General features: G+C 39.7%; 1 protein-coding gene across 1 annotated transcript in view; it reads right to left on the bottom strand.

The window, feature by feature from the left end:
• Positions 1-8,180: 8,180 nt before the first annotated feature.
• The window catches only part of rem2 (RAS (RAD and GEM)-like GTP binding 2), a 38,473-nt gene continuing 35,004 nt past the window's right edge, over positions 8,181-11,649 (bottom strand). The window contains exon 5 of the mRNA XM_061839477.1: positions 8,181-10,065. Coding sequence (XP_061695461.1) covers positions 9,743-10,065 — 323 coding nt within the window. The 3' untranslated portion in view covers positions 8,181-9,742. The remainder of the gene's footprint in view (positions 10,066-11,649) is intronic.

Below are 11,649 nucleotides of genomic sequence, written 5' to 3'. Positions count from 1 at the left end.
ATAGGCGAAGTAGTTTTGGATGATCGTGTGACCCTGTCCCCAAAAAAAGACGTCAGCCCATGATTGAACTTATTGCGTTATCTGGCTTTATGCGATCAACAAAATTGTATCACAAAAGTATATACATTAGCCTGACTCTGCAATAATCAGAATGCATATTACAAAGTGTCTCAAAATACTGGAGATGTAAAAGTGAGACAGAAGAGACACTTGACAATAGCCTCCTCTGTTGTAAGCTTAGTAATTTCATCAACAGATGGTGCAGTTGCTTGTGTTCTTTTTGTGATTGAACATGCACAATGAGTTAATGCTGCCTGCACGCTGCTGTGTTTCATGTCTTGCCCATCTATTTTAACATAAAATATGCAAATTAAACAATTTTGACTGCGCTCATGGAGAAAATCAAATCAATATCAATCACACACCAGGGAACTTCAAAATGGAAAATCATTTAATGTAATCATGGGTTATTTGTTTACTTTTTAGGTTCTACCTCCTCTGCCCTATATCAGGTTGTTGTTGTTGTTGCCTCAACCTAAAGGTTCCCCCCCAGGTCCCTTGCAGCCTTGTCAGGGTATTTTAGGGCAAGATACCGTGTCACCGTGTGTGAAGTTTTTTTCATGATCCATAAATGGGTTACGGTTTATGCGTAAGTGTAGATTTGAGTCATTAATTTTGAATGGCGCTTTTACAGAGGTATTGAGAAACATACAGTCTAGCGCTCCCATCCATCCATCCATCCATTCATTTTCTGAGCCACTTATCCTTACGAGGGTCGCGGGAGTGCTTGAGCCAATCCCAGCTGTGAATCCCATGGAGTGACTTGGAGGTAGAAAACTGAAGTATACAAATAAAGCTCATTTACCATTTGCCCGCCATTTCTTAATATAAGGCCACAAACAGGTAACGACTTTATCAGGGAATTTTTGTGGAACATAGTATGCCAAAACTACTTGAATTACTGTAGTTGACGGGACAAAAATGGCCTCCAGTTGCAACTGATTGTTTTCCCGTCATCGGGACTGGATTCATACGGAAAAGCTACCTCAGAACAAAAAGACAATTGACACCAACCTATGTCAGTATCAAAATATTTTCAGTGGCATATTCAACTGGTTAGAGCATCTTCCTCACAGTTCTGAGGACCGGTGTTCAAATCTTGGCCCCGCCTAAGTGGAGTTTGCATGTTCTCCCTGTGCCTGGTCCGGTTTCCTCCCACATTCCAAGAACATTTATACATTGGAGAGTATACATTTCCCTTAGGTGTGATTGTGAGTGTGACTGTTGTTTGTCTCCATCTGCCCTGCGATTGGCTGACAACCAGTTCAGGGTGTACCCCGCCTCCTGACCGATGATATTTGGGATAGGCTCTCGCACTCCCGCGACCCTTGTGAGGATGAGTGGCTCAGAAAATGAATGGATGAATAGTCAACTTAATGAATGTTAAATTTTATCCTGGTTATGATTTCACAATACTGTACATTTATGAAATAAAGAAGATACCCTGTTCTCTGCAACTATTGGGGATTATACGCAAATGTACATACTGTACTTGACTGAACTTTTCTGCTCAGTCTTCCACATTCTACAAAATCTAATGGTTACTGATTTTCAAGTTTAAAACTAATATCCATAGATCAATTAAAAAAAGAGAGCTAAAAAGAAAGAGGTGCTCAAATTGTTTGCTTATTTATGTATTTTTGCTGCCACACTGTGCATGTCCTTGTGCGAAATAGATTAAATTGAGCACAGTGTCGAATTGTTGATGACAACCTAAACATGCTGAATGGACCTTTCCGACCTGTCAATCACTCGTACAATAATAGCCAATCAGATAGCCACATTGTCTTAACCCCTGGCTTGACATGCCCCTCTCGCCACATTGTACCAAAAGCAATGCTGGTTGTCAGTAGCATGTGCTTGGAAAAGTTAATGTTACGAAGAAAATGGTCCTCAGATGCGCTTGGGGAACGTGCAATTCTGAAGAAAAATATCCTGCTAGATTGCAAGGGGCCCGGTTGATTCATTTTCCAAAGGCTAAAACACAGTTGACAAAGTGTCTACGATGGATTAAGGCTTGCGGAAGACTGCATGTACAAATAAATGTGGACAATATCAACAAACACAAGGCTGTATGTTCAAAGGTATTTGAGGGAGGAGTATCTTATTTGAGTTTGATTGAATTATTATCAGTGCTTTATACATTCAGGAGAACAACTTTCACATTCACCGAAGAGTCGGGTTAGTGATAGGTAAATGCCTGATGTCATGCAAGAGAAATGTCTATTTGCCAATTTGTATCACATCAGACTTTTAAGACAGAACACTGGTTTCGATTACGAGCCAAGTCAAATGAATACACTCACTCACCTATAAAGACAATGGTATTACTCATGATCTTTCCACGTAAAAAGTACTAACCCCGCTTTACATGCGCTGTACGATTCCACTATTTTATCCTGTTGGATTTCAATATGAAGTTCGTGAGGTGTCAAACTTTTTTGCATCGATTGCCAACATTTCGCTGTAACTCTGACATTGTGTCCTGCTCTGTTAAAAATCTTAAATCTGTGTACATATCCTTGTGTGAAATAGTTGAGACCTCTCTGTAGAACTCTCTTGGACAAGTCTGACGCATTTGGCAAAAAACATACCCCAATATTATCTGGAATACGAGCTTAAGAATCTCCTTCAAACATGTTCTGTTCAATCGCCATTTTGAAAGCTTGTGGGACATGGCTAAGGGGGGGGGGAGCTTAAGGTGGCTATCGGAAAGGTCCATTGTCTCATCAAGATGAGCCAGAATTTCGCATTGAATTGCTGCCTCACCTTGATGAATACATGTTAATAACAGTCCCTGAAGCGTGACTGTGCAGCATTCAGCATGTATGGTCTGGAAGACAACTCCTCTTTCATTCCACAGGCATGTTGTTTATGCCAGATCAAGTGTGTAAAACAAGTCAAGCGCTTTGAAGCCTCATTCAGAACTCAATGTTGTTGTGATTTATTTTAAATGAGACCCAGTTGAGTTCAAAATGCCCAGAGGCAGGTGAGCTTTTCATCTATTCGGTTACTAGATTAATTTGATAGGTATGCTTTACACCATTTCTCCTGGAAATTTAACAATACACTGGAGTCTGTGCCGTAAGATTGCTATTACAAATGATGTGGGCAGCTGGAGAACCATTATTTTGATCTGTTTCAGGAGGGAACTAGTTGCATTTGACAGGAAGGAATATGAACAAGTTGCCACACTAGCAATAACATAATACTAAGTAATTATTTACACTACAGTATATCTTAAGCCACAACATTCGATTATGCCAAAATACTCAGTGAGTAAACGTAAAGGTTTTTTATTTTCCTTATTTTTGTTTGTTGTTGGTTCCTGCTTGCTTGGTCCAGTCACGTTCGGGCTCATGTGAATTTTATTACGTCAATGAAGTTTAATCTTGAAATCAATACTAATCTCGGGGAAATATCTTGATGGAAAATCGTGTTTTTTTTCCTTATTTTACAACACACGTTTGACATCTCACCTTTGACACATCGTTATTTCACGCCCATGTCAACTAGTACAGTATTGTAATTGTATATTTCAGCTAAACTCACTCAGCTTCATGGGTAATGATGTTAAGATTCAGTTGTCTAGTTGTGCCTTGAAGAGCAACAGCACTGTTTTGAGGACTTTTTTTTTTTTTTTTACATATTCTGGACAGAAGAATTCTCTTATTTAAGAGAAGGAGTCAGACGTGACCAGCATTCTTGGTTAGGGCATGTCAACCAGAGAATAAAGACTTCAATTGATAAAGACCGCTCCAATGAAAATTAAACAATTGTATTCCATGACATGAACAGTCGAGTTGTGATACCCTGAGAATTGACCAGTACTCATTAAGCAATCAAAAGGTACAGTACAAAAAAAAAAAAAACATGTGTCACTGCCCAATGAAAATACATCTAACATTTTTTTTGCAGTTGAAGTCATTTTCCCTTTTCAGATGAAAACAAGAACAAACAAGGCAGTAACAGGTGTGTGTGGCTGTTTTATGTCAGCGTTCATTTTAGCAATGAATGATATTGTATGTACACGAGACGTCTGAATTATGACGGAACTCATTTTGTGCCTGATGATTCACTCTTGACCAGTCTAAATGACATAAAATTAGCTTGACATGATGGAGCTTCTTCACTCTCTCCTGCTTGTTTGTTGCATAATACTTGTACCTACTTCAAGAGACAAACGTCAGGCAGGACATGATAACCTTTGAGCTTTACTGAATTCATTGCTCCTTGTGCCCACATCAAATCGAATTATCTTCATTACATTAAGACTTCCTCCCCAACGCCATGAAACAAAATATCTTTCATGTCAGAAACATTCCTGTCCAAGGCCAATTTACACCACGTAGAGGTATATTACTAGTGCAGTCATCAACACTTCAACACTCGGAGAAACCGCTCATTAGTTTTGCACAAAGATTACTGGAAATAATCTTTCTTTGGTTCCAAGTCAGAAATCATTTTTAAAATGCATTCATTGGTGAACAATAGGCAGTTTTCATCTTTTAAGAATTTTTTTCTCCCCTCTGAAAATTCATTTTCATCCCCACTACAAAAATGAGAGTGTATGCCCACTGAATGTTTCACAAACAAAAAGGAGTGCTTTCACACACAGTGTGCAAGTTATCTGGTGTCACAAAATGAAATTGCATCATATTGTTTCCAAAATCAATCCAACTTTTAGCCCAAAAAAGAAAGCCTTTCTTTGTTCAGTTCTCATGATGATGTAGTATTCAACTATTGGTGGAAAAAGTAAGCCAAGGAGAAGATCAACATTAATATACAGGACAATCAAGATACTGAAGGACTGGGAATCCCGGTCTCCTAGACAACAGTCTCCAAGCAACCATTATTCCTTAACACATTTCACCAACCTCTTCTCTCTTTCCTCACTCATTCTTTTCAAACCCTTCTGTCTCTTTGCCAATTTTTCTACCTCTCCAGAGTCCTCCCGTGGATCCCCTTGATAGATGATAGATGTATGATTGTTACACTTGCCATATCTTGAACTGAAAACACCAGCGAATGCTGTGATTGTGGCTGACTGAGCTTTTGCTATATAGACCAACACTTACAGTGTACAGGGAAATAAAATAAAATAAATCTCCAATAGCTTTTAGGTTAGGGGGAGTCAAAGGGAGATTACGTGAACCTTTGTATTGTTGCCTTTGGTGAAATAACTTTTTTTTTTTAAATCCAGTCCCAAACTAACTCTCAGTAGATTAGGATTAGCTGTGCAGCTACAGAATGGCGGTGTATAAAATTGTCAGTTTGACTCTGTCATAAATCTGTGTGTTCGTTGTAAATATCTTTTGAGACAGACGGGAATTTAGTAGCTATTTCTAAATGTTTACTAAAAGTAGAAAGACAGACCCTTCAATTTATGTAATAAGCAAGTTTTTATGATGGCTGTGAATTTCAGTTGGGGCAAAAGAAGTTCACATCTGGTAGAATGTAGCATGAGTTGGAGTCATGACAGTTTTTAGCGGAGGTGTGGATTTGAGTGATGACTTGGAATCGAGTCAGATTCGAGTCATGGATTTAATGACTTTAGACTTGACAATATGATAAAAGTCTGACCTGGGACTGGCTGGCAACCAGTTCAGGGTGTAACCAGCCTTTTGCACAAAGCTATATGGGATGGGCTCCAGGTCTGGAACCATGTGAGGATATGTGGCTTGGTAATGGATGGATAGAATATGTTAAAAGGCTTGCAGTTCGACTTGGATTTGAACAGCAATGCCCCGTGAGTTCACTTGGACTTGAACCCATTAACTTGATAACACTTGCTACTTTGACCAAAGCAATGGGAAATCAACGCTTTGTAATATTATCTTGCATTAGCTATACGTACAACTTACTATTTTCCTACAGGAAAATCTGATAGCTAACTACATGATGGTAAAGGTTGTAATGACTGCTTATTACGTTGAAGTGTACCAAACTATCATTGTTAATGTGATGATAGTTGTCATATAATTTTGATGGTCTTTGTGTCTTCTGTGAAGACAGTTCTTATGATTTTTTTATTTTTTAAATTCTTGTTTTGTTGAGCACACTCTGGTGGAGGAGTTGACCAAGAGGCTATTCTTTCGCATCCATCCATCTGATGAGTCTGCATTTGAAATATCCATCCATCCATGTTCTTAGCCGCTTATCCTCACAAGGGTTGCAGGCGTGCTGGAGCCTATCCCAGCTGTCAACGGGGAGGAGGGAGCGTACACCCGGAATTGGTTGCCTTCCAATCAAAGGGCACGACACATGGAGACAGAAAACAGTCACACTCAGGATCACACAATTTAGACTCCTCAATTAATGCAAGTTTTTGAGATGTGGGTGGAAACAGGAGTACCTGGAGAAAACTCATGCAGGCACAGGGAGAACATGAAGACTCAACACAGACAGGGGGCAATTTTAACCTCAATCCTCAGAACTGTGAACTGTGAACTCTACAGCTGCCCCACCATCCCGCATTCCTTCACACACTACCTAAATTAATGGCTTCATTAAAAACAATTTAAAAAAAACAGTGCAACAGCAATAAATGTGATATAACAGTAAGAACATCACTTATTCCAACAATTTTTAAAAAATCCACATTGCATTGTTGTAAAAGCGTGGCTGACATCACATATGCTTTTGTTAGCATTAGCAGCTATCTTTGTGAGCGATTATGAAAATAGTTACATGCTGAGGAGTCTGGTTTAGTCAGTGTAGTGTTCTCAAGAATCAGTCTTGTACTTTTTCTTTCTTTTATTCACTTCATTTACTTTAATCATTCAGCACACAAGAAACATCTATTTGAGTTGAAACAGCATTTTTCTTTGTATCCTTTTCTTCATCTGTTTTCTGATGTAATATTTATAAAGGGACCACTGGTGTTCTGATAGAGATACCACAGTTGGATACATTCGTACCTCCATAAAATGATGACAAACTTGTGAAACCCTTTTTTTTTTTTTTAAATTTAATGTCTTGTAAAATTCCAAATTTAAACTGAAATCTATTCATATGCTGCGATTGGCTGCCAACCAGTTCAGGGCCCGATGATAGCTGGGATTGGCTCCAGCGCTCCCGTGACTCTTGCAAGGATAAGTTGCTCAAAAATGGATGAATCTATTCATATATTTGTTTGAAATTAACTCCCTAGAAGTTGTTGTACACAAGAAAATGCAATTTCCCTTTTTTATGCACAATGTAAATTTAAGAAAAAATGCTTTTATCTAAAAGAAAAAACTAATTAATCATTCATGAAGTCAAATTTCCTATTGTATGTTCATAATTGCTCTTCAACTGTGACATAATGTACCTTTCTGACCTGTCAATCACTCGTACAATAATAGCCAATCAGATAGCCGCATTTTCTTAACCTCTGGCTTGACATGACCCTCTTGCCGTATTGTCCCACAAACAATGCTGGCTGTCAGTAGCGTGTGCTTGGAAAAGTTAATGTTACGAAGAAAATGGTCCTCAGATGCGCTTGGGGAACATGCAATTCTGATGAAACGTATCCTGCTAGGTTACAAGGGGCCCGGTTGATTCATTTTCCAAAGCCTAAAACACAGTTTACGAAATGTCTACGATGGTTTAAGGCTCGCGGAAGACCGGACGTAGAACTAAATGGGAACATTATCAACAAACACAAGGGTGTATGTTCGAAGGTAAGTGAGGGAGAAGTATGTTCTCTGAGCTTGATTTGGTCATGTTCAATCGCCATTTTGAAAGCTTGTGGGAGATGGCTAAGGGGGCGGAGCTTAAGCATCGGAAAAGTCCATTGTAATATTATTAATATTCTATGACAAATATCATGATGCAACAATCTCAGTTGTGTGATTGTTTGCCCTACTGGACTTCCTGTTGATAAATATCAGCACAGTGCATTTTGCAGTTGATAAAAGATGAAACTTGACATTCCTCACAATGTTGGTCATCTACCCCTTAGTTACAACCACGCTGAGTTTTCTCAGCTCGTAGGCCCAATGGCATCCATCATGGCGTTCAAACGCGAGAGTGTCATTAATGTGAAAAATGTCAAACCCCTATCATAAATGAAATATACAACAGGAACATTGGGATCTCAAAACAAAAATTTATTATCAGTGGAAAGACAGGTGAGTGCTTCGCAGATTGTGAAAAATAAGTGGACCCGTGTCGGTGATGCAACACATGTGACATATGGTTTCTGGGACATCATTGTCTGGGTCACCACTGGCTGGCTGCCCCCCCCCAGCATCCAGTCTGTGTACACAATAGTTATGCCGGTGAATGGAAACAGAAACACAAAATACATCAAATATCCACAGGTAGTTCAGGTTTGATCTTTTTTTTTTCTTCATGTCTGTGATCAAGCTAAACGTTTTGTGTCACACCTCACTGAAAGCTCAGTTTTATTTATTTCCTAAACCCTTTTTGACCTTCATTTTTTGCCTCCACTCGTGACTCCACTTCTTGCAGTAAAGGGTTCTCTGTGCTGATTGCTTATGGTCCAATCAGTAAGCATATGGCTTGGGCAAGAATGACAGATGAAAAGAACATGTTGTGCCTGACGATAATGAACACTTTTTCAATGCGGTAAAAGGAACAGAAACAGAGGATGTAAAGAGGGATACAAACACATTGACGGGGAATAAAGGGTCTTGCCTTTGCGATGGTTTTACTAGCTAGATTGTGCATTATCTATTGGCTGGTGAGGTACAATAAATCCATTAACCTAGAGGACCAGCTGTCTACTGAGCATGCTATAAAACAGGATCCATAAAATGTTTACATGAGGTTGCTATCAGCCTACATAATCTGTGCGTGCTACTTGACTGTGTCTATTTGTGACATCCACCCCCCCCCCCTTCCTACCTGTCTTTCTGTTCTTTTTTTCGTCTTTGCGCACCTTCCGCTAGGTTTGAGCATTTGCTAAACTGAGCTCTGCAATTTATTGGTTGGTAATGTCATTCTGTCCTTGGTTGAGCCTCAAATCAGAAAAAGTTGGGACAGAAATGTTTTTCAATGTGCAGTACTGACGCAATAACAATATGGATTAATCGTTTGTAAATACTGTAAAGATCCTGTATGGCTGTGGTCCTGATGAAAAGAAAAAAAGTATTCACACTTGAAATACTTTGCAACTTGTCTTCAATCCCTGAAAATTTGCAAATACAAGTTCTTTGTAAGATATAGGCTGAATTAAAAAGAAACACACAAAAAAAATAAAATTAAGTTTAAAATAAAAAAAATCTTAGTGTGAAATATGAAATGTACAATTAGATTGTTCTGTGTGAAATAAAAGTCAAAAGTAAATAGCAATTATTGTATGCATCTCAACTAATGACATCATACTGTTGCAACAGTTTCTGATTTGGGTTTTGTTTATGATGGTTCAAGATTACGTTCATCCGTAAAATCTGTTCAGCCACCTGTGTACCATTTTGGGTATTTTTATTCATCAGCACCCCTTTAAATGAAATGCTTTATCTCCAAATGACAGGACCTGTGGCACGTGGCCCCCCTCAGCCTCAGCCTGAAAAAATATCTTCTGCATCTATCTGGCTCTGCATTTGTGCCCTCCCTATCTACCTCCTGCTCCCATTTTTCATCTTCCCTTTGATATTTCACACCTCCCCATCTGGCATTTTGGTGTGTCTACATGTGTGGGAGTGTGTTTTGAGCCTGTATGCATGTACGTATGTCACAGTGCGCTGAGGTCGTGGCAGGAGCGAGACTTCTGGCGAAGGATCTTGCTGCCTCGGTGGCGGCTCATCTCTCGGTAGCGTCCCCTGTCACGCTCTCGTCCGTAGGAGCGTGGCACCAGCCCCGCCAGAAAGCGTTTGGCCCGGCTGGTCAGACTTTCCCTTCGGCCTGAACTAGGGTCGCCGTCTGTCCAGTTGGGCCCAACACAGTCCCCCCTCGCAGCCCGAACGGCCGCCTCAAGCAGCTCGTTGGTGCCGTGTTCCAGGGAGGCTGAGAGCTCCAGATAGTGGCAGTCGAACATCATGGCACTGGATTGGGCCTCTGGTGAAAAAAAGAGGAGATATTGAGTTTTTAAAGCATTCACATGTTGGGTGATAAGCAATAAGCAAATCAATCAATCAAAAACAGAATCGGGAAATAGATGCGCAATATGTCTCTATCTTGGCACTGACTGTACATCAGAAAGTGACTTCCTTTAAACACAGTTAAAATGAACCCAGTTTGCAATGTGCATCTGTTAGCTTGTTGGTGGGTGCAATTTCCTTTAGTTTCACAGGGGTGGAAAATTCCTGTTGCCGACCAGATCAGAATCCAATTTTCACTATATAAACCAGCATTGGTAATGGACCCAGGTAAAAACTGTTTTCATGAGCCCTACTGAAGTAAATGCACGGTCATGTCAATGTTTACTCACTGTGTCAATATGGCAGCTCTTGGTGGGGCTTGTATGGAACAGAAATCTTCTGAAGTCCTTAAAGGTTGTTTTTGTTAAGCGTTTTTAAAATAAAGTTAAAACATGTCCAAGTACTTTGCTAAATAGACGGAAGACCCTGATCTTGATCAATGAAGTTCCGTTCACAATAAAGTGTACATGTCACATGGCTGTTCTGATCAAATGTAGTGCACATCATGTAAGGTGTATACAGGAAGTTGATCAGAATAGATTACGTCAAATGTAAACAGTTGACCCCAGATCTTCAGTCAGTATTATTTCAACTGGAAAGACATAAAAGTCTCCATAGAAACTCAGCTACAAACATGTTATGACATCCATCCATTTTCTTAGCCGCTTATCCTCACAAGGGTTGTGAGAGTCCTGGAGCCTATCCCTGGTGTCAACGGGCAGGATGTGGGGTACACCCTGAACTGGTTGGCAGCCAATCACAGGGCACATGGAGACAAACGGCCACACTCAGAATCACACCTAGGGGCAATTTGAAGTGTCAAATTAATGTTGCATGTTTTTGGGATGAGGGAGGAAACCTCAGTGCCCGGAGAAAACCTATGCAGGCACAGGGAGAACATGCAAACTCGACACAGGCAGGTCCGGGATTGGAGCCGGGACCTCAGAACTATGAGGCCAACACTTTCCAGCTGACCCACCGTGCCATGTTAAGACATGTTGGTGTAATTTAAACGGGAAATAAACTACAATATTGACCATTCCTACAATCCAAATAAAAATAGAAATGAACTAAAAAAGACATACGTAGAGGTATAGTCACTGCAAACATTGAAAGTCTTGAAGTTGATTGGAGTTCATTATTATATTTATTATTATTGTATGCATTTTTACAATTCACATTTAATGTGTACAGTTATCAATACATTTTATGACACATATGTTAACTTTGAACTTAGGTGAACATTAAACTGGATCAGGACATGAGGTACAAATTTTCATAGAAGATAATGTCTCGCTTACGACGTTGCTCTCCTGCATAAAGACGGGGTCGAGTGGGTCAAGTTAATATCTCAATCCAAATAATCTTGAATGCAGTGATGACTTTAGATACTGTACATACATATTTCAACATGAAAATGTCATCTTAATCTGTCCATTGATCTTTTCATTTATTTCTTTTTTGTTCCTCCCTCTCTGTATATTTTTATATTGCATTTTCC

This window comes from Syngnathoides biaculeatus, chromosome 13 (assembly GCF_019802595.1).
Source record: "Syngnathoides biaculeatus isolate LvHL_M chromosome 13, ASM1980259v1, whole genome shotgun sequence".
Lineage (NCBI taxonomy): Eukaryota > Metazoa > Chordata > Actinopteri > Syngnathiformes > Syngnathidae > Syngnathoides > Syngnathoides biaculeatus.
The sequence above is the reverse complement of the archived record's forward strand: the minus strand, read 5'-3'. Positions and strand labels throughout refer to the sequence as shown.